Source organism: Lichenostomus cassidix, chromosome 6 (genome assembly GCF_008360975.1).
Source record: "Lichenostomus cassidix isolate B80296 chromosome 6, HeHo_3.0, whole genome shotgun sequence".
Lineage (NCBI taxonomy): Eukaryota > Metazoa > Chordata > Aves > Passeriformes > Meliphagidae > Lichenostomus > Lichenostomus cassidix.
In genome coordinates, this window is record NC_139487.1 from 13,732,903 (window position 1) to 13,760,760 (window position 27,858).

A 27,858-nucleotide genomic window follows, 5' to 3' on the forward strand; every position below is an offset into this window, starting at 1 on the left:
CTTTTCTAAAGTTTATTTGTATTTTCAGGTAAGACTGTGACCTGTGTTGTGTAGCCTGAATTAATCAGGCCCCTGCTGTGCCAGAGAATACAATTACATGCAGAATACCACAGTGGGAAACATCATAGCTACAGCTGGGAAACAAGGCCTGCTGTGGTCAGCCATTAGGATAGGTGGGGATTAGCAATGTAGCAGCTGTAAGTAGAGAGAAGCACCTGGCTGATGAGGTGAGGAAGCTGTGAGACATCCTGGGCTGTGAGCCCTCAGTGCTTGAGGCAGGGTTGGTGTGTGATGAGATTTCTTGGGAGGACAAGGTGCTTTTCCTAAGGGAGTTTCCAGCTCCTTGTCCCAACATGAAGCATAAACTGCTTCTTCTCCAGACAGTGCTTGGGGAGTGTGCCTGTTGGGTTATTGCTGCCTAGTCAGGATTGAAGCCTCAGACTCATTTCAGTTACTCTGTAAACTACCCAATGAAAGATTTGAATGGCATCGGAGTGATTCATTAGAAGAGTAGAGACCCAGAGGTAAAGCACCTTTATCCTTGCTGCTGGCTCTTCTGTAGAAGATCACAAAGCTGATGAGAATTCCTCTGACAGCAGATACACAGTGGACCGTAGGAAGCAAAAGCAGGATACAGATTTCCCATCTTGGCAATAACTTACAGCCTGTGAGGATGTATGGAAAAAACGTGATACTTGACGAGGTGGTGGCACCTTTGTCACTTTAAATGGAACCATATGATTGAAAACCTGTCTTCAAGACCACCTATTTTCAGCTTAGAGGGTACATCCACCTTTTTGCATGGATCCATCAGAAGTATTGGTGTCTCCCAAAATTCCATGGGAACTTAAGTTCTTAAGAGGGGAGCTGGGAAGGGAATGACTGCATAGTGCTGGTGTCAGAGCCTGCTGCAGCACTGACAGGTGTGCAAGCAGTAGGAAGGATCCAAACTTTGAAAGAGTGATTACCTTTGTGGCTACAGTCAATAGACTTTGGAATGTCTGATTTAAGAGTTCATGGCTTATGTTGTGAGATTTCATGAGTCATGGTCATGATTATGGTACTGATAGTCCAATTAAGATGAATATTCTGCTGACCTAGCTGCAGTTTTTGATCTCATGTGGGGTTACAGCATGATAAGGCAGAGAAACAAACCCTTCAGAGATGAGATGAACAGTGAGGGTTGGAGTAATTTTTGGATTGCCTGGCACAGGCCTCTGGATCAGACCCTGTGTGGGACAGGCATGAATCAATGCCTAGTTTTGAAAAGTTAGTAACATGCTGAATAACAGATGGCTAAAGACAGGGGAGCACAGGGAAACTGATATTGTTGGCCAAAGAGGTGCTACTGCTTTGATTATCTTGGTCGCAATGAGATTGTTCTGGGCATTTTAGTGGAGGAAGATTTATGGAAGGAACTAAAGGACAGTAAGGTAGCTTTGTGGGTTTTTAGGAAGAACATGCCTCAGCTGTGAGCGTAGAGAAAGTGGGGGTGTGCTTGCTTTGAACATTAAAGAGAGCTGGAATCCTGTGCTGAGGACAGCACTTCAGCTCTGAGTGAGAGACCAAAGGCAGGGTGAGCATGAACTGTGACCTGTACTGAGAACTGAGACAAGCAATGGGACAGGACATTACATAAGAAAGTGCCATAAAAGTGGCCCTCTTGGCAGCCGTGCTCCAAGTAGTTTTGAGCAAGGCCAGAGGACACCTGTGCCAGTGTCAAAAAGAATCATGTCAGCAATCCAGATGAAGGGCTGAGGAAGCAACTGCTCCATTCACTCACTTCTTACTCATCAGTTTGCAGCTCTCATAGGCAGTGTATTGGTTCTGGCCTAGAGGACCTAGCACTAGGAGTAACTTGATTTACAAAAACATGTGGATTTAATCAGGCAAACCACTAATAATTAACCATTGGGTTGGACATTGAGCCTTTCTCTGGTATTGGTGGTTCCTGAGCAATTACTCATTGTGTCACCCTTGACTTCTGAGTTATCTGCTAACTTCATGTACAATGAGATGCCATAATCACTGAAGTCACCCTACTGTCCCCTTTTATCTACTGTTCCTCAAGAGCACACATGATAAAGCAAATCCGGTTCCAGCCTTAGAATAGCACCATCCCCACATGTCCCTGTCACACCTCAACCTTTCTAAGCAACAGGGTGATGATTCAGTGGCAATCACTGTCCTCAGGGGTGGTCTTCTTTGTGTCTCAGATGTTGGGGGTTACCTTAGAATGAAGATTCAAAGTCTCTTTGGGGTCTTGTGGCCAGCCAACTGCCATAACACACAGAGAACAAGGACACGTGGGAAAGAAAGAAAGAAGCGAAAGAAAGAAGCGAAAGAAAGAAGCGGAAGAAAGAAGCGGAAGAAAGAGTTTGGAAAATCTTCAGGCTCTGCAGGCTGGATATTGGTGAAAGGAATCCCAGGGACTCAGAAAGACCAGTGCAGCATGTGTTCAGCTCAGCTGCCAGACACTGCAAATTCCCAGGCCTGGGGCACTGCTGGTGTCATGGGCCCCCTTGCCAGGTGACACGAGGAAAAGGGTACTGTCTGCTTTGGCTTCTGTGGGACCAGCCTTGCTGGACTTTTTGTTGGTATTCAGCGGACTTGTTCTCACAGGAGAGGTCTCTTGCACCTAAGTAGTGTCTTTAGCGGGTCCAGATGAGTTTGTGTCTGTTGGTGTGCACTGATGAGGCTGGTTTCTGAACAATGGCTGTGGTGTCCTGCAGTGACTCTGTGACTTTCCTGTAACCTCCCCTTTGATCTCATTCTTGGGTCTTCCTCTCCACCCTTTTCCTGAGCCCGTGCAGCTTCCCAAGCTGCTTTGGTTGCTGTGTTGGTTTGTGATGTTGTGCAATAGCACTGAGTTAATAAATAACTGCGTGTCATCAGGGATTTTGTCCCAAGACCGCTTAGGGGTGTGGGGGGACTTTTATCCCAAGCATCCAGCCGGGACTCTGAGCCGGGCAGAGTGAGGGGAAGGAGCTGCTGCTTCTTCTCCCCTGAGCTATGTCAGCAGCCTTGGAGAAGTTCTGCGGCTCTGTCTTCTGGGTGAGTAGGTGTATCATCCCCATTGCTTGTTCCCGGGGTAGGACACTCAGTGGAGGGGGAGGGCAGTGGAGAGCAGTGGCTTACAGCTTGTCCTGCCAGCGGGGCCCAGCTGCCAGTGGTCGGCAGAGGTTCTGGTGTTTATCCAGGAGTGCCATGGCCCTGAGCACTGCCTGCATGGTGTTCACCAGATAACGAGGCAATGACACCTTCCTGAGTGAGCTCTGTCCTATTTTAGCCCAGCTGGGCACACAGGAGACCCTGTATGGACTTCCTGGGGAATGATTTGGGTTCAGTTGCTTCTGCTTGCTTGGTTCCAGCAAGGGCTGGTTGTGGGGGAGGCCATCCCACCTTCAGGCAGAGAGATGGGGAAACATTACTTGGATCTTGGCTGAGTGCTGAAATGCTCAGCTGGGAGGGTGGGTGTTGAGGGGGGGATGCAGTGGGGTGGAGCAGGGTGTGCAGGATCTATAGGAGTGTTGGCTCTTGTCCTGTGCGCCAGGTGAGAGTCAAGCCGTCACAAGTGACTTGGTGTTTTGTCCTTGCTTCCCCCAGAATGACTCCTACCTTAATCGTTCGGATGCCGACCTGCCTGTGTGCTTCCAGCAGACTGTGCTGGTCTGGGTCCCCCTTGGCTTCTTCTGGATTTTCGCACCATGGCAGCTCCTGCCCATGTGCAAATCCAGAGCCAAGAAATCCTCTGTGACCATACTCTACACCATCAAACAGGTAGAGTAGAGCTGAGGGGGCACAGATGGCTGGCTGAAGCAGCCTGAGGTATAGGTGGTGTGAGTGGAAAGACTGCACTACAGGAGGGTGTGGGATGGAGAGATGAGAAATGCAGGAGGGAAGGAGCAATGGGATGGGGGACCATCTGGGATAGAAATGTAAAGGGGAGTCCAGCAAGAGGCATATCTGGGACAGAGGGGGTAACAGGGCTGGCATGCACTGGGAGGGAGGGCATACTGTGTATTGGGGCCTCTCATCTTGTGGGCTGTTATCTTCCAAACTTAAAATGATGGCAGTGGAACTGCTGCAACTTCACAGGATTGAAAGCTCTTCGAAGCCAAGTCTGGGTTGGAAAGGCTGTAAGGGTGTATGGCTGTATTTTATGCCAAACTCTGTTGTCTGCCAGTGGTTCCCAGTGTCCACAATGGGCTGGCCCCCTCTCCCCACAGGTGCTGGCTGCTCTGCTGATTCTGACGGCAGTGACGGAGTTGGCCCTGGCATTTGTAGAGGATGCCAAGCACGAGACTGTGCCAGCTGTCCGGTACACCAACCCCAGCCTGTACATCGCCACCTGGGTAAGGGCTCAGCCAGTGAATGTCACCAGCTGTGTGTCACCAGGGACAGGGTGAGACTGCAGCACCAAGCAGCACATGACTCCCCTAGCACAGAGATCGGTGGGAAGCTGTGTCCACGAGGGAAGGGTAGCCTGGAAGCTGGGGAGGACTAGCCCTGAACGTGTGTGGGTGGTGCATGAGTGCGATATGTTGAGGGCAGGTGCCTGGTTGTACAGTGCTCCCTACTTATATCCTTAAAACTGGGATGGTTCTATGCCTGTGAGTGTAGCTGAGCTCTCTGACAGAAGCTTTATGAGGAGCAGTATGGGTTTCACAGGACTGGTTTTGCAGAAAATCAGACCATGGCTTGCTGCTCTGATGTCTCACAGCTTCCCATACATTGCTGCTCAGTTTTGTGCAGAGAGCCAGGAAGTATCATGAGATCCCCAGGCAGAGGAGAAAGCTGAGTATCTTAGCTTGATGGAATATGAGCATGGAAGTCACAGATCCCTTGTATGAGACATGGGATATTCTAAGAGTCTTAACAAATGCTCAGGAGCTACACTCAAAAGCAAAAGTTGCACTCTCATTTGCTGTCTTTCTCATTTTGTCATGTCATTTAGTTTCATGTGCAGAGTCCATGTGAGATGATAAGGCAATGGGTCTGCCCCAAGAGGCTGCACTGCTGGGACGTGATGAGTTCCAGATCTAGAGGCAATGTGCAGGAGACACGGTGTGACTCCTCATGGCTGGGCAGGTCTGAGAATGTGGAGTGAGAACAGCTAAAAGGAGAAATAGCGCCATGCTGTAATGTCAGGGTATATTCAAACGTGATCTTACATGTTCCTGAAATAAACCTTTGCCCTATGCAATTAATTCTGAAGCTTATGAAGAGTTGGTGGTGTGTTCAGGCACTCAGGATGTTCAAGGCAGTGAATCCCAGCAGATCACCCCCATGCTGGCATCCCCAGGACACATGCTCCAAAGGCACTTTTAGATCCAGACCCAGTCCTGCAGCTCTACCTGAACCTCAAACTCTTTTTCTTTCCCCCAGTTCATTGTCCTGCTGATCCAGGATACACGACGCTTTTGCCCAAGAAGAGACTCGGGAGTGCTTTTCTTCTTCTGGGCACTGTCCCTTCTCTGTGGGGTACTGCCGTTCCAGTCACTCGTCCGGAAAGCCCTGCAGGTTGGATTTGGCAGGGAGTTCTGTGCTTCCCTATGGTCTTGTTTGTTCCCAAAAAAATTTCTTCATTCTCTTTTCTTGACAAGCTCTCTGTGGTAACACTGAGGTCCCAGCTGCCCTGGGGACCTTGGGGAACCAGAAAAATCCTGAGAAGGAATTGCTGTTTGAACTCATACTGTCTCTTTGGGGAAGTATAAGCTCTCCAGGACTAGTTTCTCCCCTTAAAGACTTATGGGAGGAGGTCGAGGAGAAGCAGGGAGAGGTGGCAAAGGGAAGCTGACCCAGGACTCAGAGTGAGTTTTGCACTGCTGTGTTTGGCTCAGCGAGGGGATGAATCTTGTCTCTGAGTACCAGGTGGCCTTGAGACAATTCTCAGCAATAACCCTGGGCTTTCCATTCTTGCAGGAACCAATCTCTGACCTGCCACGGTTTATCCTTTTCTTCATCTCCTATGGGCTCCAGTTGCTGCTCTTCTTGGTCTCAGGCTTCTCAGATATTCCTCCAGAAACAAAGGAAATCGGAAAGAAGGTGTGAGGGCTGTATGGGAGTGAGTTTGGGGCTTGGGGTACCACATCATGAGCATTGTGTGGGGCAGGGCAGGCTCCATGCAGGCTCCAGGCTCCTTGGGAAGATCTGAGGACTTCAGCACAGTGCTCAGCAAGAGCTGGAGTCTGCAGCCTGGGACACCTGCATGTGTGTCCAAGGGGAGCTGCTACTGGCTGTGAGATGAGGCTCCTGGGGCTGGAGCTGGCACACTTTGAAACTTCTGGGGCCCCTTAATGGCTGGGGGTGCTTAATCAGCTTTTGTCAACACCATCCCCCAGCATCAACAATCTCAGTACCCCCTTTGCTTTGTACCATAGAACCCAGAGGTGACAGCCTCCATCCTGAGCTTCATCACCTTTGAATGGTACAGCAGGTGAGCAGGGCTCTGAGGGAGGCTGTGCTGGCAAAATGCAGGGATGCCTCAGAGGAACCTGCAGCACAGGCTGCTTGGAGTTAGCTGGGAAAGGCACCACACTGGGTGCAGCCTGTGCAGCCTGAGCCCGGGGCCAGGCTGGGTGTGAAGGCTCTGCATCTGCAGCAAGGGGTCTCCAACAAGTGTCATGTGGGAACCTTGCTGAGAGATTTCTCTGTCCCACAGAATGGTTTTCAAAGGCTATCGCAAGCCTTTGGAGATAGAAGATGTCTGGGAATTGAAAGATAAAGACAAGACACAGGCTCTTTACACTGCTTTTGAGAAGAACATGAGGACTGCGATGCGGAAGGCCCAAGCAGAACTGGAGAAACGGAAACGCAAGAAGAGACGCCGGGAAGGTCACTCAGGCTATGGGAACATGAGCAAGGCCCAGAGCCAAGACATCCTGGTGCTGGTAAATCCATTTCTTCTCTTGGCCTTTTATGAGACTGAGACATCCAGGTTCAGCCTCACAAAGTAGGGTCACCTCACCTCCCTGCAGCCCTCTTTGCTGGGTTTTCCCTTCTTTGATCCTGCAGGACCATGGGCAAAGATAGGGGAACCCATGACAGGGTCTTCTTACCTTGTTCTAGGCACATCCCATGTTTTGAGAGACCAAGAAAGTCTCTATCCTTCTGCCTTACATAAAGACAAGAAACACTCTCAAGTCTGCAGTACAAGCAGTTCCCTTTTGTCTGTCTTCCCCTATCTCAGATACCTCCCAGGAATGAGGTCAGAGTGAACATCATTCCATGATCATCCCTAGTCTCCGATTCTTCCGAATTTTTGCCTGATTTTTGGCCTGAGAGGTTCAGGCTGGTTTGGGTTTTAACAGTTGTCTTCGGTACAAAACAGAAGGTGTTAGTCCTGGGTGTGTCTGACATAAGCAGAGGTCAGTGAAAGGAAATGTGACAGGAGCCAAAGCTAAGGATTCATTCAGGATACCTGATCTGGGGTCTGTGTCTGTGGTGCTGCCCTGGAATCATCCTTCCAGATGCAGGAAGCCTGCACAACCAGCTCCCTCACTTCTATGTGGGCTTCCCTCTAGGAGGAGAAGCAGCCGAAGAAGAAGAAGGGAGACAACAAGGACTCTGGCCCTTCCAAGGATTACCCCAGGCGTTGGTTGATAAAAGCCCTGGCCAAGACCTTCCGGCAGAATCTCCTGCTAGCAGTAGCATTCAAGGTGGTGCATGATGCAGTAGTGTTTGTCAGCCCCCAGCTGCTGAAGTGAGTTCTTTCTCTCTGTCCCTATCCTGCACCCAGCCCCACCACCTCCCAATATGCACTATATCCAGCCCCACCATCTCCATATGTGTGCCTCTCCCAGCCACAGACGCTGGGGACATTTTGTGCACTCACCAAAAGCGGGAGAATGTGTTGGGATACGGTTTGATGAAGAACTAATCTGAGCTGGCTGACAGCTCTTATGTGTAATATCTTGCTCCCTGCATCCTCTGTTATGCAATCCTGCTCCTTCTCTGGAGACAGTCCTGGCTCTTCTTTGGAGTCCTCCATGGGTCAGTCCATCTCAGCCCAGCAGGGCCTCCCGGGTTTGTTTTGCAGAGGGGCAGAGTCTCTGTGGATGATCTGACACTAGTGACCCACTGCTGTGTCTCTGGCAGAACAGGGTTCCCAGCATCAAGCCAGCTCTCTGGGGCAGGATTTTAGTCATCACTCTTGTGAGGATGCTCTGCCTGCATTCATTTGGAGCATCCTGCTCGGGTCTGTCTCAGTAAGGGTGTGTGTCTCATGAGCTTCTTTTTCCTCCAGGCTGCTGATTGCCTTTGTGACGAATAAGGATTCCTTTGCCTGGCAAGGCTATTTATATGCCATCCTGCTCTTCCTGACGGCGCTGATCCAGTCCATCTGCCTGCAGCAGCACTTCACTTTGTGCTTCCAGCTTGGCATAAACGTGCGTGCCAGTCTCGTCGCTGCCATCTACAAGAAGGTCTGTATGGTCCTGTCATCACCCCTGCTGGCTTCCTCCAAGCTGGGCTGTGGATAAAATCATCTGTTGCCTGCCCCATCAACCTGGGGTGATGAGGATGTGTGCACTTCATTCCTCAGAAGGCTTAGGGAGAGCTTGGGGGACAACCATCCATCACTGGGGACACTGTGGGCCCTAGTTCTGCCTGGGACCTGGGTGCTGCAGCCATGTGTTTGACAGCTCCCAGGGGCTGAGGGAGGTTTCTCTTCAGAGCAGTGCAACACCTAGGGCAGGTGGCACTAGGATTCCTGCGCAGGGATGCATTTATTTGCACCCAGCATTCAGTGGCTCCAGGTGTGCAGGCAGTGAGGAGAGCCCCTGTGGCCAGTACAGAGGCACCAAGAGCAAACCCAGAAGTTGTTTCAGCCTGCCCTGCTAATTCCCTGCTCTGTGCCATTCTGCTTGCAGCAGGGCTGCTCCCAGACTGGCTTGTGGTGACTATGCTTTCTCTTTCCAGGCACTCACCATGTCTGGAGCCACCCGCAAGGAGTCCACGGTGGGAGAGACTGTGAATCTGATGTCGGCTGATGCCCAGAGGTTCATGGACATGGCCAACTTTGTTCACCAGCTGTGGTCATCCCCCCTGCAAATTATCCTGTCCATTGTCTTCCTCTGGGGAGAGCTGGGCCCCTCTGTCTTGGCTGGCCTTGCAGTCATGGTGCTGCTCATCCCCATAAATGCATTCCTGGTTGCCAAGTCCAAAACTATTCAGGTCAGTGGTGGGTGCAATATCCTCCCTGGTATCCCACGTCCTGAGGCCCACTGTTGCACCTCTCCCCCATTTTCCACACTCCCTACCCTTTGCTGTTAGGCTGTAGATCTTTCCTGGCCTAGGAAGTTGATCTCACTTGGGCTGGAGGTGTCTCTAGCCTGAGCCAGAGGTGATCAGCTGCCATGATTAGGAGACAGGTGAGATCTGTTCTACCATCACAGCTGAACTTGAACCAGACTGGGCACAGTTTTGAGGACTAAAAATGAGATATTGCCAACTATAAGAATAAGCTTTAGCTTCTACCTGACAGCAGGGTGTTGTTTTTCCCCAGCTTGTCCAGAGCCATTGGGAGCCAAAGTTCAACTTTATGGGATGATTTCTCTGAGCTGTGGAGGATCCCATCCTTCCCTTCTGGTGGCAGCCCAGATGTATTTCCAAGGGTGAGCTGCTGTCTGGTTTAGGTGATGTCTGGCTCTTCTCTTTGTAGGTGAGGAACATGAAGAACAAAGATGAACGCATGAAAATAATGACTGAAATCCTCAATGGAATCAAGGTGAGCAGTGGAGTAGAGACTCTCTGGGCAGCTGCTGCACCCCTCTTCTTCATGCGCTGTACCTGGAGGCAGCACACCTGTATAACCCTACAGCACCAGGGTTAGTCTAGCCTGGGGGCCCTGTGTCTGCATCTCATCAATTCCCTTGGCTTCCTCATCTTTTGAATATTTGGCTGGGGAGGAGCTCTGGGTACCTGGACCAAGACTTGGGAGCCAACAGAGGGTTTTCTGAGTGTTTCTTGGATGGCTGTGGTGGTGACATGGTGGCAGAGGGGCTGCCAGTGACTTGTAAGCTGAATTGAGGGAGTGGGAGTGCGGTGGGGAAATGCTATAAGCCATGGGCTGGACAGGAGGTGGGGGATGCAGTGGCCAAGCAGGCTCCTGAGCAAGCCAGGAGGTGGTGATGGAGGTGCTGGCCACCAGTGAGCTGAGTGTGCATTCCTGTGAGGCTAGCATCTGCTTACCCTGCTCATCCTGCAGATCCTGAAGCTTTTTGCCTGGGAGCCCTCATTTGAGAAGCGAGTTAATGGGATCCGGGCACGTGAGCTCAAGGACTTGGTGAAATTCAGTTCCTTGCAGGCAGTCTCTATCTTCGTGTTCACGTGTGCCCCTGTCCTGGTGAGTGAAAACAGCCCTGGGAGGGGTGCACCTTCCTCTGAGCTGGGGCTGGGCTGTGTCCAAGGGGGTGGAAAATATTTGGAACCTCAGCTGGAGTGTTCCTGCAGTGAGGAAGGGGCTGGCTGGTGGATGCCGATAATGGTTCGGGCTGCTGGCAGGAGAGCTGGAAAGGGGTCCTGTCGGGGTTGTGAAATGGAGCCCAAAGAAGGGAAGCAGAAGGGGAACAGGTCCCCAGAAGGAAGGCACTGCTGAGGCCTTAGCTCAGTGTGAGATTCTTGGCTGCACACAACCACACTAATGGTGGCTTTCCCTGCTGTCTGTCCCTAGGTCTCCTTGGCAAGCTTTGCCGTCTATGTGCTTGTGGATGAGAACAACATCTTGGATGCACAGAAGGCCTTTACTTCCATCTCCCTTTTCAATGTGCTGCGCTTCCCCATGGCCCTGCTGCCCATGGTCCTCTCTTCCCTGGTGCAGGTCAGGTCTCACATAGGGTGGGGCATGTAGGGGGATCCTATGATGCCTCTGTCCAAACCAGCACATGGGGCTCAGGTGTGTGATGGACCTCCAGGGCCCAGTGCACAGCACTCTGCTGGCAGTGGGGTGGGACAGGACTCACATTCATGACACAGGTTTGGGGCTCAGAGGTTGTAATGTGGTGCTCTGCTTATGGGGCTCCTGCCAGCCCCCCAGCTGTGCTCCATGCCCATGTGCCATCCTCATCCCCTTTCTACCATGGCAGACAAATGTGTCAACTGCAAGGCTGGAGCGCTACCTGAGTGGGGAAGACTTGGACACCTCAGCTATCCACCATGACCCCATTGAAGGCAGGTGAACCTTCAGATTACTCCCTGTGAGTCTCAGGCTGGCCCAGCCCTGGGCTTTCCCATCTCTGAGGGACATCTCTCTTTGACAGGCAGTGCTGTGCGTTTCTCAGAGGCCACCTTTGCCTGGGAGCGGGATGGCAATGCTGCCATAAGAGAGTGAGTGCTCTGTGCCCCATCAGAGGCAGAGGGCTGGGGAGGGGGGAGGCTTTCTGTATTATTGGTTGGGGAGGGCAATCACCCCTCACAGTGCTGCTAGATGTGAGTGTCCCAGAGACACTGCTCTGTGCTGGTCCCACTCAGGAGCTGATGGGTGACCTGGCAGTGCTGCTTCCTCAGCCCTTATGTCTTTGCAGTGTCACCCTGGACATCACACCTGGGAGCTTGGTGGCTGTGGTGGGGGCTGTGGGCTCAGGCAAATCTTCATTGGTGTCAGCCATGCTCGGGGAGATGGAGAATATCAAGGGACACATCAACATCCAGGTGAGAGCAACCGGCCAGTGCAGGGGGTTTGGGGGCTGCCTGTGGGGAAATGGAGCTGGACTGTCCCACAGTGGTGGCTCAGGGCAGGGACAGGCTGCAGGAGGTGTCAGTGCTCAGACTGATCTCTGACAGGTAGCTGTTCTTTTGTCTCTCCTTCCAGGGCTCCCTGGCCTATGTCCCCCAGCAGGCCTGGATCCAGAATGCCACACTGAAAGAAAACATCATTTTTGGGTCAGAACTGGATGAAGCCAGGTATCAGCAGGTCATCAAGGCCTGTGCCCTCCTTGCAGACCTGGAATTGCTGCCTGCGGGTGACCAGACAGAGATTGGAGAGAAGGTATCAGCCCTGGGCACTATGGGTTTCTGATAGCACCTGCAGCAGAGGTCAGAGCTGTTGCCCTGTTCCAGCCCTGTGCCCAGGGAGGTCATTCTCTTCCAGGGAATCAACCTAAGTGGAGGCCAGAAGCAGCGGGTCAGCCTGGCCCGGGCAGTGTACAGCAACGCAGACATCTACATCCTGGATGATCCACTGTCTGCTGTGGATGCCCATGTGGGCAAGTACCTCTTTGAGCATGTGCTGGGGCCAAAAGGACTGCTGCAAAAGAAGGTGAGCACCCACGCCCTCCAACCCACCACGCAGCCAGGCAGGAGTGGCACTGGTATGGTGGTAATGATCCAAGCAAGTCTGAGGTTGCTTGCTTGGGACAGAGAGGAATCCTGTGGCTTTCACATGGGGCTGCAGCAGGCAGGAGTGGCCTTGTGAGTCCCCAGAGGGGTACCCTGTGTCCTCACAGCCAGGCATTGATAAGCAGAGAGGTCCTGCAGACCCCTGGCTGGGGATGAAGGGTGCTCTGATGATCACTACTGTGCAATCACTTTGTTGCAGACACGGATCTTGGTGACACACAGTATCAGTTTCCTGCCCCAGGTCGATAACATCGTGGTGCTGTCAGCGGGAGCAGTGTCTGAGCATGGCTCCTACAGCACCCTGCTTGCAAACAAGGGGGCCTTTGCCCAGTTCCTGAACTTGTATGGCAACCAGGAGGAGAATGATCCAGAGAAAAATACTGCAGGTAGTGGGAACACAGTGGGACTGTGGCAGTTCCAGGGGCTGTGCATGTATCTTGGGGATATGAAGATCTGATCTGTCAGCCTGACCTGGCCCTATCCAGCCCAGGCACCAATGATGGCTGCCATGAGTCCTTCTCAGCTTCTGGCAATCAGCAGCACAAGGACTTCCTGGCTAAGATTTGCATTCAGGCATTATGTTGAACATCCAGCACAGGACCTGTTTAAATCTTTTACTCCCTTTTTAGTTCATTAATAGTGGGTCCCAAAATCTTATGTGGCAACAGGGTCCATGTTTTTGTGGTGCCAGGGTCAGAAAGATCCTTTTGTTTGTTCTAAACATACTGCTGGATAATATTTCATCTCTACTGTGTCCCCCAGTGCTATGGGGAGGAGTGGTGTCAGGTCAGGTGGATGCTCCCCCTGTCAGGGCTCACCCCAGTTGTCCAGCTGCAGCCTGGCTATTCCTAGTATGCCTTCACAGGGCCCATCTCCACCTGGTCAAGGAGATGCTTCTGAGCTGGAGTGATATGACCTACCAGATCTTTCACCTACTAAACTAGTACAAATCTTTGCTTGAGGTCTGACCAGTGGTACTGGGATAAGTCAGCAATGGGGATTGCCTCCATGCAGGCCTTTAGCCCTATGTCCCCTGTCAGTTCTCTCTCCAGCACAACAGATTCCTTCCTCCTCCTGCTGTACTGGGCTTGCAGCAGGGCTGGAGAAGGTGTGATATGTGGTGGTAGGACACAGCCTGGGCCTAGGGGGTGGGGTGGAGCTGAGTGCTGCTGAGGTGTGGTCTATGGGATCTGCTCTTTCCTCAGTGCCTGACCCTGCCTTCCCTCATCTCTGTGCTTGTAGCTGTTGCTTTAGCTGGGGATGAAGAGGAGACTGATGAAGATGTTGATCCTTTTCTGGAGGAGGGCTCTGAGGATGTAGTGACTATGACCCTGAAGCGAGAGGCCAGCATCCAGCGGAGAAAATTGAGTCGCAGGTGGGATGTGACCTGAGCTCTCAGCTCTTTCCCCTGCCATATGCACTGCTCCCTTGGACACAGAGATCTGAGGGCTTCACAGGGAGTTCCTGCTGGGAGCCTCCCTGTCTGTTCCTATCACAAGCTGGTCTGGGTTAGGAGTATCTGATTTTGCCCTTACTCACATGAGTGTGTCACATCCTTACTCTATGATTTTACCTGAAACTCATGCTGCTGGCTAGTTCTGCTTCTGGGAATGAGGCTATAATTTCATGGCTGTGAATGCTTAGTGCTTCCACAAGGCTCATTCAAAACTGCCTCAGTTAGGATATAATTTTCTGGAGAACTCCACCGCTGGAGACCCAATGCAGCACAGGGATGGGTCCCCAGGAAATTAGGACCAATCCAATACCCTGTGACTAATGCTACTCATCACCTCCCTGCAGCCTTAGTAAAAGGAGCACCAGTTCCTGGAAGAAGGCCCAGGAGGAGCCCCCAAAGACGCTGAAGGGACAGAAACTGATTGAAAAAGAAGCTGTGGAAACCGGCAGGGTGAGGAGGATGGAGGGATGAAGCATTGATCTGCCCTGGCTCAATGCTGGCAGACCCTGACTGTGACTCAGAGATGCTGGTTTGGGCTGGCTGTGGCCCCACCGAGCAAAGAGACACAAAGGAGACAGAGCTGCCTGGGACTGGTGGGCAGGGTGGTGGAGTCCCATGGCTGTGCTGGGTGTCATTCCTGGGGTCTGATGGGCTCTGTTGGTCCACAGGTGAAGTTCTCCATGTACACGCGGTACCTGCGTGCTGTCGGCTTGTGCTTTTCATTCTGGGTTGTCATGGGCTACGTTGGACAATACGTCGCCTATTTGGGATCCAGCCTGTGGCTCAGTGCCTGGACTGACGATGCACAGGACTACCTGAACCAGACCTACCCCACACACCTGCGGGACCTGCGCATCGGTGTCTTTGGGGCGCTGGGGGTGTCACAAGGTCAGTGTGGGAGGACAGCAGTGCCCACTCACCTCACCTGCGTGGTCCAGGAGGGATATGACCTGCAAGGCCTGTAGCCAGCGGTGCAGCAAGGAGCAGGGGATGCAGCATTGTGTTCATTTGCCTGCTGCTGCCTTCCTTCCAGCTGCTGGCTGAACTGGGGAGACATGCTAGTCTGAAAGCAGCATAAATTGCCCCAAAAAGTCTGTGTTGCCCCCTTAGCTTGAAGGTAATTTTTCTTAATCAGATTGGACATAACGTTAAAGCCTGAGGTTTTCCAGTGGGGTAAGGGTTCCTCCCCTGTGCTGGGATGCTGTTGCTGTGGCCTCCCAAGAAGGTGGGATGCAGGATTATCCCAGTAGCTTGCTGCAGTGCTGCTCGCTTGGTGCTGCTTGGTGTGTCTGTCAAGCCAAAGGGTGCCTGGGGCCGGTGTCACACACGAGCTGGTGACAGCTCTGTGCTCTTCTTGCAGCTCTTTTCCTGCTCTTTGCAATCTTGCTGTTTGCCCATGGTGCCGTGCGAGCCTCCCGCATCATGCACCAGCAGCTGCTCAGCAACATCCTGCGTGCTCCCATGAGCTTCTTCGACACCACCCCGACCGGCCGCATTGTCAACCGCTTTGCCAAGGTAAGAGAACACCCCCAACGTGGAGGTGCTTGTTCCAGCAGGTCTGGAGAGCATTGGGTAGTGGCGTAACCCTGTTCCCGTTGAATACTGCACATCTGAGCCTAAGTAAGGGCCAGGAAGAGACCAAGAGGACATGGTGGATGCACAGCTGGCTGTGAGGCAAACCACATCCTGGGTTTTACTGGAAAGACACTGTGGCAAATCACAGGAAGTTGTTACTTCCTCTGCTCAGTGCTGAGGAGGTCACACCTAGGTACTGTGTCCTGTTTTGGCACCACCTGGGCAAGAAGGATGTGGAGAAACAAAAGAGAGTCCATAGTAGATTCCTAAGAGAGGTAAGAGGCTAGAGCTCATGTCCCACAATGAGAAGCCTTTCTGGCTATAGTCTTTTAAATACATAGTCTTTTATATCTAAGCGAAGGTCATGAAACAAAGAGAAAATGAGAAAGGAGGGAAAATACAGACAGGTAATTTCAAGTGTGCTGCTACTCCACTTCTTCCTTTGGTGCCATCCCTTATTTTTTGGGAATAAAAATTTATCTTGTAATTAAGCCTGTGGGCCTGCTGGGTTTACTCTGAGTTGAGGGCATATGTGGTGCCTAGCTAGGAGATGGATAAGGACCAGCTAGAGACCTGGGTGCAACAGGATGGACCTGGAGTTTGCTCTGTCCCTCTTTCTACTTCAATTAGTGCATCTGCATCGTAGGTCCTGATGAAGATGCAGTTCTTAAAGCTGGTCTGTGTAACAGGGGAATATTATTGGAAGTTTCTCTGTTAACTCAGCTGTTCGCAAGCTAAGAATCGTGGCCCTAAATGAGGTTGTGACCATAACACCAATTCAGGGTCATCCAATATTTTTACAAGTGTCTGGCACTGTGTGAGTGTGTAGGAACCCAGTATATATGGGGCCTTTGGGCTTGTCCTTCTCTCTGGAGTCACTGACTGGTTTTCTATACTCTTTTATATGCTCCAGGACATCTTCACGATAGATGAGACCATTCCTGTGTCCTTCCGCACCTGGCTCAACTGTTTCATGGGCATCATTAGCACCCTGATCATAATCTGTCTGGCCACTCCATTCTTTGCTGTTGTTATCATTCCCTTGAGCATCTTCTACTATTTTGTGCTGGTGAGTAACTGGGCCTTGAGTGAAGCTTCTGCCCTGCTGAGAGCAGTATCTTTGTGGTTGCTGGGCTTTGTGTTGGTAACCAAGCCGTGTCCCTCATTTCAGCGCTTCTATGTCTCCACGTCACGCCAGCTAAGGCGTCTGGACTCAGTCACCAGGTCTCCCATCTACTCCCACTTTGGTGAGACAGTGTCAGGCCTTTCCGTGATCCGGGCCTATGGACACCAAGAACGGTTCCTGAAGCACAATGAGACCACCATGGACATTAATCAGAAAAGTGTTTATTCCTGGATAATCTCAAATAGGTGAGTTTTACTCTGCCCAGGGGTTTCTGGATCCTGAGGGAGGTCCCTGAGATGCTGCAGTGCTCCCTCATGATCTCAGCATTGAGGGTCTGTGTAACTACTGGTGGAGTTTACAATAGGGGCACCATCTGTGGCAATAAGACATTTTTGGGTGATTTTGAAAGCCAGAGTATGTCCCCCTAAAAAGTGTCCAGTGCCTGGGCAGGGTGAGCTGTGCAGTCAAGTTCTGAGATGCTCTTGGTGAATTCTGGGAATAGGGTGATGCTCCAGGCCTGGTAGGAGTGCAATGTGAGCACTCTCTGGTTTTGAATCTTACTGGTAAATGATTTGGGTGTGTGAAGGTTGTATGTTGGGGCTCTTCTGACATGTGGCATTACCAGCACAGAAGGTTATGTGTGAGACGTGGACTGACATAAATGAACCTGCTGGCAGAATTGGCCACAAGTGACCTGCTGTGTACATGTACCAATGTGTGCTGTGTGTACAGCTCTGGGCTCAGGGCAGGGTGTGAGGGATGCTGATGTGGTGCTTCTATAACTGGTGGGCTCTGTGTTGAGCACAGGCAGATGCCTCCCTGCCTCTCTCATGCCCTTCATCCATCCTCTCCTGGTGCAGGTGGCTGGCCATCCGTCTGGAGTTTGTTGGGAACCTCGTGGTCTTCTTCTCTGCACTTCTAGCAGTGATTGCAAAGGACACTTTGGAGGGTGGCATCGTGGGTCTTTCTGTCTCCTCTGCTCTCAGTGTGAGTCAATGAAAGCATTTTCTCATTCCAGGACAGGGTTGTCTCTGGGAGCTCTGGGCTGGCTGCAGGATGCTGCCCTGCCACTAGCTCTGATCCATGGAAAAGGGTTTATCTGGGGTGTCCCATCACCTGGGGAGTGGCTATAGACCCAGGGAAGCACATATTCTTTCCATTGTAGGTGGGATGCTTGCTGCCATGGGGAGGAATATGGTCCTGCTGTTGCAGAAAAGTTTTTGAAGGGCTGGAGAGAGGTGGGGTGTGTCTCAGCAGTGGAGTGTTAGGGACCAGGCCAGGGATGCTTGTTCCACAAATGAGTCCCTGGGTTGAGGTGGGAGGTGACTGTTCCTGGGTGCCACTGAGCTCTGCATCCTCTGATTCTGCCATGCAGGTGACCCAGACACTGAACTGGTTGGTACGGACAACTTCAGAGTTGGAGACCAACATTGTGGCTGTGGAGCGGGTCCATGAGTACATGAAGGTGAAGAACGAGGTGAGGAAACCAAGGTCCAGGAAAACACCTGTTGCACAGCTTGGTGCTAGTCAGCATCGCAGAGTGAACCCTCCTAATGCTCCTGTGCCCTCTCCCAGGCTCCATGGGTGACAAAAAAGCGTCCACCGCGTGGCTGGCCCAGCAAAGGAGAGATCCAGTTCGTTGACTACAAAGTTCGTTACCGACCTGAACTGGACCTGGTTCTTCACGGGATCACCTGCAATATTGGGAGCACTGAGAAGGTGCCTCTGCCCTCACTACACTCTTTACAGAGACTCTGTTGAAGTTGTTTCTTCTTGCCTTCAGTCTGTCCACTGGGGTGGGGTGGTGATGGGATGTGGTTCCTGGGAACTCAAGATGCAGGAAAGGGACCAAAGCAGACAGTCTGGGTGATGGTCAGGGCGGGAAGGCCCACCAAAGATGGAGAGCATCTGCCTGTTTTTTTCAGCCCTGTCAGGTAATCTAAAAAGCTGCTTCCACAGGTTGGGGTTGTGGGCCGGACCGGGGCTGGAAAATCCTCCCTCACCAACTGCCTGTTCCGGGTGCTGGAGGCGGCTGGAGGGAAGATCATCATCGATGATGTGGACATAGCAACGATTGGCCTCCACGACCTGCGCAAGAGCCTCACCATCATCCCCCAGGTGAGCTGATTCCCACCTTTCCACATCCCACTGCTGCATGGCCCCCGCAGGCAGTGCATGGCCTCAGTGCCTCCTTGGGTGCTGTGGACACACCAAAGTCCTGGGAGCAGGCTGTCACCACCTCCCCTGCCAGCTGCAGGCAGTGGTGTGAGCAGAATGTAGCCCCACTTGGAGGCCTGGAGCCACTGCCCCTGCCACACAGCACACCTGGCTGTGGTGTGGCTGAACACGGCGCTGTCCCTGGCAGGACCCTGTGCTCTTTACTGGAACCTTGCGGATGAACCTGGATCCCTTTGACCAGTACTCAGACGAGGAGGTCTGGAAGGCCCTGGAGCTGGCTCATCTGAAGACATATGTGCAAGGCCTTCCTGAGGGGCTGCTGCATCTTGTGAGCGAGGGAGGGGAAAACCTGAGGTGAGCACAGGAGCAGATGCAGGCCCAGCTCCCCTCCCTTCTCTTGGTCCCAGGGACCAGCCTGAAATGGCAGCCTCCAGCAAAGTGGCTGTCCAGGGACAAAGGTACAGAAGCTTCTGGGAAGTGAAGATGGGAGAAAATGGCTGAGGAGTAATGGCTCTAAGGGAGCTAGTGTGAGCCAACCCTTCTGTGGTGGCCTAAAGACCAAGATGCTGAGGGATGTGGTGCTCGGGGTGGCAGATGGTCAGCTGGGAAAGGCGTGGGACAATGTTGGGGTCAGAGCAGTGAGAGGCAGGAGGCCTGCAGAAGCTCTGCTAGTGTCTGTCTAGTAACTCATGCTCTTCTTCTCACCCCAGTGTTGGGCAGAGGCAGCTGGTATGCCTGGCCCGGGCCCTTCTCCGCAAAGCCAAGATCCTCATCCTGGATGAAGCAACAGCAGCCGTAGATCTGGAAACTGATCATTTAATCCAGACAACAATCCGCAGCGAGTTTGCTGACTGCACTGTCCTTACTATCGCCCACCGCCTCCACACCATCATGGACAGCAACAGGTATCATGGGACACTACTGGGGCAAAGGGAATGGGGATCTGCACTCCTAGGATGGGACGAGAGGTGGACAGCAACAGAAGCAAGAATGCAGCCAGAGGGGCAGGGGTGGATGCAGTGCATGGGGTAGTAAAATATAGCAGTGAAGAGAACAGAGGGATAGGAAAGATGCCCATGCAGTAGGTATGCCTTTGTGGGAGAGACATTTTTTGGGATCCTTCTTTACAGCAACAGACCACAGAGGCATTTGCTGTTGACACCTTAGGTGTGTGACCCCACCAGCACAGGGAGGAGGGCTGTGCCCTCACCACTGCTGAGAGGAGGTGAACCACATAGAGTGGCTTAGGCATGAGGGTTGGTAGGCCCGCAGTTCTGGCACCAGCAGCGCTATCAACTCAGATCCTGGGAGTTCAGGCCTTCTTGTTCCCTTCTGCCAGGGTGATGGTGCTGCAGGCTGGGCAGATTGTGGAATTCGACAGCCCCGAGGAACTGCTCATGAAACAGGGCATCTTCTCCTCGATGGCGAAGGACGCCGGCATCACCGTTACAGAAACCACTGCCCTGTAGGCAGAGCACTGCAGGGGCCGGGGGGTGAGGCAGCTCCCTCCTGCTGCCACTCACCCAGCAGGGGCTGATGTCTGCCACAGCCAAGCTGCCCAGGCATTTGCCTCTCTGCAGCTGGGAAGCAGAGAGGGTGGCTTCTCTGCTTTGTCCAGTGACAGAGGATCTGGAGTTGAGTGAGCTGTTAACCTTGCTACCACATCCTGCCTGCTGTGCACACAAGGGTCTGGAGCTGCATAATTTATTCCAGTATAGAGGGGAAAAGCTATCTGCCAGGCAGGGAGATCATAACCTCCATTGGGGGCGGTCTTAGTTTTTATACTTCACCATGCCAGGTGAACCTACCTTAGAGATGCTTTAGCACTATGGAATGAAATTTACAATTTAATCTAAGAATAAATGTTATAATTTATTTACTTTTTGTAACTTTGTGGTCCTCCAACTAAAAGGGTGATGCCAAGGCATGCTAAGTAAGCCTCAGTTTAGCTTTACACCTGGCTTGTGCTTGGGTGGGGAAAGCTGCCAACAGAGGTTACACAAAGCTGGGCAGTCCAAATTGAGTGGCACAGCTCTACTCAAGCAAGACCACAACTCTGTAGCAAAACCAGGGCTGCCTGCCTGCCTTCCCTGTGGCTACTGCTCCTTTTGATTGTAGTGCAAATAAATGAGCCCCTCCCTGAGGCTATCATAACTACCTGTGAGGCAGATTTTGGGTTGTGGCTCCAAACTGCACACCTGATTGTGGTGGAGACAAGATGGAGAGCAGCAGGCACACATGCATGCTACAGCCATGCACACACAAGGTTACGGTGGTTACTGTAGACAGGCTCTTGACTCTTCTTTGTTCTTGGGCCTGAAGCCAGGAGCTGTAGCGCTGACCTCAGTTGTTGGCATGCAGGGAGCAGGTGCCCACTTAGAGCAGGCAAAACAGGCCACCACCCCACCAGCTCCTACAGCCCCAGAACCCCAGCTGTCATGTAAAACACAGCTGGGGGAAGAAGGCAGTGCACCCACTTCATCTTAATGAAGAAGGTTCCTGTGAGAGTTTCCTCATGCCTGAGCTGCAGCTGGCACAAACACCAAGGCAGTAGAATGCTGGACCCAAGCGAAAGGGAAATGTTTTCCCTGGCCTGGCAGTCTGCATGAAATCTGTGGTCTTTGCCCCTAGCCCAGCACTGGCCAGACACTCCTCCCAGCTCTCCCAATGCTTGCAAAGGCACCTTCTATACACAAGGGCAAATCTTTATTTACAGAGCAGCAGTACGGGGGATACAAACATTGCCCCATGAAGGGAACTGCTTCCCCTCAGGACAGGGCAGCAGCAGTATCACACATCAACCCAGCAAAAGGCACCACACCCCTCCAGGGCATGGTCCTGCTGTTCTAGATGTCAGCACCCTCTCCTGTGCTGTGCAGGAAAGCACAAGTGAGGCAATTCTGGTCAGAGTGCCCAAAAGCACAGGCTCAAGGACCGCTTGTGCTTTGCCTTCTGCCCTGCCCCAGCGCAGAGCAGCCAGCTGGGCATGTCAGTGCAAAGATGGGGCGCCTGGGTACAACCAATACTGTGCTGACAAGGGTTTGGTGTTCTGGGCTTCTGGCTCACCTGAAAGATGAGAACTTGATGGCTACTGGCAGCAGCAGAGCTTGGAGAGGCCAAGGCCCTGGGAGGCCAAGCTCAGGGAGAAGGCACCTGGTGGGGGCTTTGTTCGTGAGGGTTTCAGAGGCCACACCCATCCCAGGCCTGGAGCTCAACTATTCGAAGCAAACCTCAGAGCTGCTTCTCCAGGCAGTGTGTAAATGTCCCACCCTAGGTCCTGCACACACAGGTGAGACCAGGCTCCTGCTGCACAGGGAGCACATTCAGAAAGTCTGAGCTGCTTTTAAAACTACTTGACTACAGACAATCTCAAGAAACTTGGCATTAGCCTTCCACAATTTAAATCCACAGCAGCTCCTCAGCCTTAGTCAAGCCTTACCCTCCCAGGCAGGCCACAGCTCCAAGCTTTGCTCCCCTGCTCCTGGCTGGACATGGGAGGCTCAAACAGCACAGGTGAACTCACCCCTGCCCTCACACAAGCTGCCTGCTCCTGCCTACCTGGCCAGCCCATCCTTCTTCTTCCCCTGAAGGGGTGATGGCAGCCAGTGTCTTGGGGCCCAGGAGCACTGCACAGAGGTGAGAGGCACAGCCTCAGGGTGGGCAGTAGGGGCTGCAGGGCTGGCCAGACTTCCCCAGACCTCTAGCAGTCGCAGCAGGAACAAGGCATGGGGTGCAGGCTCCTGTCCGCCGCTTCACGTGTACTCTGTCTTCCGGATGTAACTTGAGGGCACGTAGCCCTGCTTCCCATGGGCCTCGGCCAGCCACCACTCCTGATTGCCTGTGATGTCCTCAAACTGCAGGATCCTGAGTCTCTGGTTAGCTGACACACTCAACTCGTTGGTGTTTCGGCCCTTGAAGGTGTAGAGAGCATAGTAGACCTGCCAGACAGGGGGAGAGCATCAGTTGGGTGGTCACACCACACAGCCTTGCTGTCACACTGCATAGGATGTGTGGGCTTTTGTCCTTCTCCCAAAACAGTGAAAGTCCTAGCCCCATCCTGGCCTCTGCCCACCCCCATCTGCAGCCTGTCTCTGCACCTCTGTTGCTGTAATAAAAGATCTCATACTCCACTGCCCACATCTTCCTGGACACTGCCAGGGAGGAGGATGATTCAGTCCCCACTCAAGCAAAGGGGTCAGCCCCTGGCATCCCCAGCCCCACAGCGGCGGCTGAGGACTCACCTGGTTGCCCTCTGACTCGCTGTTCTCCAGCCCAGAGTCTCTGTCCTCCACCGAGGGCGTGGGCCTGAGATGTGCTTTGGTGGGGTGCCCGTTGCGAGAGCTGGGGCTGCAGCCCAGCTCAGGGCGGCTGTAGCGGCGCTGAGATGTCACTGTACCAGCCAGTGGTGCCGTCCTGTCACCAGAGCCAAGCTGGGGCAGAGAGGAGGAGTCCACCTCCAGCAGGGGCTGTGGGGACTGGTACACATCTGCCGGGGACGCAGAGTCCTGCAGGGGTTTCTGAGTGAAGGTGACAGCTGTCCCACTAGGGCTGAAGCTCAGGGTGGCATTGCTCTGGGGAGAGGAGCTGCTGTGCTCTGACTCATTGGAAGAGTAGCTGCCCACAGAGACATCTGACTGGCTGCGGCGAGGGTTGTAGGGCTTCAGAAAGGAGCTGTACACAAAGCCTTTCGTCACTGCAGAGAGGGAGAGGAAGGCAGCTCAGACTGGGGCACAGGGACACCAGAGGAGGGGACTCACAGTAGGCACCAAGGGCAAGGAACAGCCACCTACCCCCATTGTCTATGAGCCAGCGATTCTGGCTGCCCATGGGGTCCTTCTTCTTGATGACGCCCACAATGTCTCCTTCCAACAGGGACACATCCAGGTCTTGGGCAGCATTGAAATTGCGTTCTGCCTGGAAGAGACTCTCTGGGGGATAGCGGGCCAGGAGGGCGGCTCGGATGTCATCCGACTGCAGGAGGTAGGTTGGCTACAGAGGAACAAGGCAGGTGTGAGTGGCTGTCCTGGGCTCTGCAAGCCCTGACACCAGGCACAGGGAACTCACCAAGCCGACAAGGGGCTGCCGCCGGGCAGACTGCCGTTCCATGCTCTTCCTTTCAAAAGTCTTCTTGGGAGCTGCCTGGGACTCTGGGAAGAAGGTAAAGGCCTGGAGCTGCTGGAGGACTCGACTGTGCTCATCCTGGAAGATGGCAATGAGGTTCCCCTCCCTGCCAGACACCTTCAGCAACTGAAACCAGAGCAGAGATGGGGATCCTGGTTAGGTGACAGCTGCTGGGAGAAGTGGCCAAGAGCTACAGCAGAGACCATGGCAGGGGTCTGAGTCCTGCCTGTGACCTCCATCAGACCCACGTTTGCAGTCCTGTCTGGACTGAGCTACAAAGTGGTCCTCAAACTTGTGACCTGAGATTCTCTCAGGCAAATTCCCTCTTGCCACTGTTCCAGGAGCAGCCAGAGCCCTTCACAATATATACACACAATTCCATCATAACCCTGCAATCCCTGCACTGACAGCAACCCACAGGAGCCCTCCACAGGTCACTTGTGGCCTGAAACCACAGTGGCAGCTTCCCCCACAATGTGACAGCTCCCAGTGTGGCTCAGAGACAAACCCTGCACAGATTAGTACTGCACTGAGCCTTGGGCGCTGCTTGCACTGTGGGAACCCACCGACAGCAGAGGTCTGAGCTCCTCCAGGGCCAGGCGCACGAAGTCGCAGTGTGCCTCAGCATAGCCCCTCACGCAGCTGGCAAACAGCTCCTTGGCGAAGCGCAGGAACTTGGGCAGCTCATCCAGCAGCTGGGCATTGAGGGCCTCGTAGTTGTTGCGGGCTGACTGCAGCTCCTCCAGCGTTCGCTTGTCCTTCAGCTTCTCTGCTCGCTCGGTGCAGTTGTGGAAGTCGAGGAGTTTGTCGAATCGCTTCTGCACCAGCTTGTGGGGCCCCGCAAACATGCTCAGCAGCTGGCTCAGGGGGGAGCTCACCAGCCGCTCTGTCCGCTCTTTCTGGTGGGCACAGGAGCAGTGAGAAGGTGAGACAAGGTGCTCTCTCCCACAGTGAATGCCAGCAGCTCGCTCTCCAGCACACAACCTCGCCAAGACAGTACAGTGACTGTCTCCTGATGGCACCCACTGGAGCTCCAGAGGCTCCTTCCAACAGCAATTATTCTATAATCTTATATAACTGTGCCATACCCGTAGCATGGGTAACACTACGGGAAGTACCTGAACCACTCACATAAAGAGCTGAACTGTTTCAGGGAGAGCTGAAAAGTGTGTATCTAACAGGCACATTCATAAACTCCCAGGCATCAAAGCTCTCATGAGGGTAGAGCTAAGCAGGAATGCTCACACCTCTCCCACGTTACCCTCCCTGCAGCCTCCCAGGGCCTGCCTATCTGCAGCAGACCCCCAGGGTGGGCCCCAAAGGGGCACACCCAGCACATGAGAGCACAGCCCCACTCACAAAGCTGGAGAAGAGCTGGTCGCTGATGAGACGATTCACTTTCTGGAACTGGTCCAAGTCCCCACTTCCCTTCTCTGTGCACAGGTCCCACATGCTCCCTGCTGCCAGTGCCTTCATACAAGCTGACTCCTGCACCAGGGAGACAGATTCAGCTGAGCTATGCTTGTTGCCCCAAAGAGGATCCTAGGGCAGCCCAGACCACCTGACCCCAGCAGGGCTCAGGCAGGAGCAGTGGCCAGAGGTACTGCAGGGTAACACCATGCAGACAGGAGGGGCATTCATGGTGAGCCTCACGGGCTTGGCATCACACCCAGACTGACTCACCCGAACATGCTGCAGGTAGAGGGAAAGATCCCGGATGAAGGACTTGATCAGACGTTCCTGCATCCGGAAGTTTTTCTCTATCTCTTCAAAGGCTTCATCCTTTAGCTGTGAGAGAAAGTGTTTCAAGGGAGGCGATGCAGGACTCAGCACCTACCAGAGTGCAAGATGTGGGGCATTCCTGCCCAGAAGCTGGACAGCAGAGATGGGCAGTTCAGACCCTAAGCCCACACTGCCTTGCTGGCTTGGATCAGAGCTGCACAGTGGGAAGGGGTGTGGAGGGACAGCAGATACCTCTGGAGAAGCACTGCAGGGTGTAAGTGCACCTGATGCACAGTACCTGGGGTGCAAAGCCTGTGAGATGCTTGAGGTGGCTGCTCACACGGTTGGATTTCTTGATGATAGAGTGGAAGTTGAGCTTGGAAATCTTCTCCATTAGGCTATCCTCATCCCCTTTCCTGTACTTTAGCACTAAAGAGATTGATATAGAAATCAAAACCCTTGTTAGCACAAACACCCATGTCATGTCTTACACTGCCTCATCAACAATCACCTTGTTAGCTTTCCTCTTCCTCAAGCCTCTGTAGTCCCAAGAACCCCACATATCATTATAGAATGGTTGGGTTGGAAGTGACCTAAAAATTGTCTAGTTCTAACCCCCTGCCATGGGCAAGGACATCTACCAGATCAAGTTGCTCAAAGCCCTGTCCAACCTGATCTTTAAGACTTCCAGGGCTGGGGCATCCACAACTTCTGCAGGCAGCCTGATCCAGTGCCTCACCACCCTCACTGTACAGATTTTTTCCTTTTATCTAATCTAAATCTATTTTCTCTTAGTTTAAAGCATTATCCAGTCCTATCACTATAAGCTCTTGTAAAACATTGTATCATAAACCCCATCCCATCCAGCAGAGAACCTGTTTGGTTCTTGAGATGCCCCACAGTTTGCAGACAAACCATTTAAGCTTTTCCACAGGATTATGCATAGTGCCAGCATAAGATGACATAGGAGATGATGTCCAATAATCACTGGACATACAGAAGGTGTTTATATTGCTGCTTCAGCAGATACAAGCAATCATTACAGGCAGCCTATGTCACCTCAGCTTCAGTGGGGCTACAAGGAAACAATTAAGTGTAAGATTTGCATGAACCAGGGGCTTCCAAGAAAAAACAGGGAGGGTGGCCAACAGGTATCAAAGGGAGTAATTTTCTCCTTCTGTTTAGTCCTAGGGAGGCCACACCTGGGTACTGTGTCTAGTTTTGGTGCCTGAAGGCCATGAGATATGGGGGAGAACCACAACTCCTGATCCACAAGGAGTGCTGAGGGAGCCAGGTGGGCTGGACAAGAGGAGGCAGGTGGGGACCTGCTCACAAGTAGCAGCTACTTGAAGGGCAGGTACAAAGGTGATGGGGCCCAATTCCTCTGAGCAGTGAGATTTCCTCCATGACTGTGGTTGCCAGCTAAGGCTCAATGGCCAGCAGATGCCAACCTCAGCACACCCACTCCTGTCTCTCTCTGCCCAGCTCTGCCCAGCTCCTCACCCAGGTCCTTCCGGCGCTTGTACTCGTTGATGTTGACGTTGATCTCCTTGACTGCGAGGACAGCAGCTGTGAGTGGTGTCTTATCAGGGTGAGCCTCAGGGGTGGCACTCAGCAGCTCCATCAGCAGCAGTGGGTACCGCATCACCCTCTGCACCGGCTTGATGAGGAAGGAGCCCAGGTTAATGTAGTTTGTGCAACCCCTGGAAAGTCCGGACAAAGGAGGTGTATCAGGTGTCAGTCCAGCTCTGCCACACAAATTCTGCCCCTTCAAACTAATGCCAACCAGATCCAGAACTCCAATGCCTCTAAATCCACTGTACTCCCTAAGTCATGCCATGCTTATGTCCAAACTCACTGCACTCCTGAACTGGTGTTCTCAGATCAACCCCAGTTTTCTGGTCCTCACTCACACCAGGTGATCCTTCCCAGCCAGGATCCTCTCCATTCCCAGACCCACCACAAAATCCCACATAAGCACAGCCACACATTTGCCAGAGAGCCACTTGTTTCAAGTGCTGTTCCACCACCCAACTGACCAGATCTATCCCCCAGTGCAGGACAAATTGACTGCAGGACTGCAGTCACTGCAGGGCTCTCCTGGCTCCTTGGGGCTGAGGGCTCCCAAATCCTGTTTCCTGCCCAAGACCTCCCCTCACCTCATCACTTGTGCTGCCTGCCTGTGCAGCCCACCCACTGCCTCTGCTGCAATCATGCCACAGACACCCCTCTCCTCTCAGTCCGGCCTCCACAAGGCATTGTTAGGGCCCCCCAGCATGCACCCAGCCTGTGACAGAAGGTTAGTTACAAGGAAATGCCAGACCAACACGGACAGACAAGC

At 52.9% G+C, this 27,858-nt stretch overlaps 2 protein-coding genes across 6 annotated transcripts in view; one reads left to right on the forward strand and one right to left on the reverse strand.

Moving 5' to 3' along the window:
- The first annotated feature begins 123 nt into the window (after nt 1–123).
- On the forward strand, nt 124–20,553 carry ABCC2 (ATP binding cassette subfamily C member 2). Its single transcript, XM_085065110.1, has 33 exons — nt 124–2,306; nt 2,350–3,054; nt 3,607–3,780; nt 4,230–4,355; nt 5,389–5,523; nt 5,926–6,048; nt 6,384–6,439; nt 6,665–6,893; nt 7,527–7,705; nt 8,249–8,426; nt 8,923–9,177; nt 9,665–9,730; nt 10,211–10,348; nt 10,676–10,822; nt 11,088–11,176; nt 11,266–11,328; nt 11,526–11,652; nt 11,813–11,989; nt 12,092–12,259; nt 12,539–12,725; nt 13,582–13,714; nt 14,140–14,245; nt 14,464–14,683; nt 15,156–15,310; nt 16,284–16,439; nt 16,542–16,741; nt 17,357–17,483; nt 17,872–17,973; nt 18,072–18,215; nt 18,456–18,614; nt 18,862–19,028; nt 19,385–19,579; nt 20,014–20,553. Exons 2-33 carry the CDS (start codon nt 3,013–3,015, stop codon nt 20,141–20,143), a joined length of 4,653 nt encoding a protein of 1,550 aa, XP_084921236.1. The 5' UTR covers nt 124–2,306; nt 2,350–3,012; the 3' UTR covers nt 20,144–20,553.
- An 805-nt stretch (nt 20,554–21,358) lies between these two features.
- DNMBP (dynamin binding protein) overlaps nt 21,359–27,858 on the reverse strand; it is a 34,083-nt gene continuing 27,583 nt past the window's right edge. For all 5 annotated transcript variants that reach the window (XM_085065117.1, XM_085065111.1, XM_085065116.1 and 2 more), the window contains 9 exons: nt 27,021–27,220; nt 25,816–25,946; nt 25,479–25,583; nt 25,155–25,283; nt 24,362–24,694; nt 23,739–23,921; nt 23,465–23,663; nt 22,916–23,367; nt 21,359–22,612 (listed from right to left, as the gene is read on the reverse strand). In XM_085065117.1, the coding sequence (XP_084921243.1) occupies nt 22,427–22,612; nt 22,916–23,367; nt 23,465–23,663; nt 23,739–23,921; nt 24,362–24,694; nt 25,155–25,283; nt 25,479–25,583; nt 25,816–25,946; nt 27,021–27,220 (1,918 nt within the window). In that variant the 3' untranslated portion in view covers nt 21,359–22,426. The remainder of the gene's footprint in view (nt 22,613–22,915; nt 23,368–23,464; nt 23,664–23,738; nt 23,922–24,361; nt 24,695–25,154; nt 25,284–25,478; nt 25,584–25,815; nt 25,947–27,020; nt 27,221–27,858) is intronic.

Excerpts from the sequence above, each read along its gene's own strand:
- ABCC2 (XM_085065110.1), top strand. The coding sequence starts at position 3,013 with ATGTCAGCAGCCTTGGAGAAGTTCTGCGGCTCTGTCTTCTGG. Across the intron at positions 6,440-6,664 it reads ACCTTTGAATGGTACAGCAG|AATGGTTTTCAAAGGCTATC; the intron begins GTGAGCAGGGCT and ends TCTGTCCCACAG. Across the intron at positions 15,311-16,283 it reads TTGTCAACCGCTTTGCCAAG|GACATCTTCACGATAGATGA; the intron begins GTAAGAGAACAC and ends TATATGCTCCAG.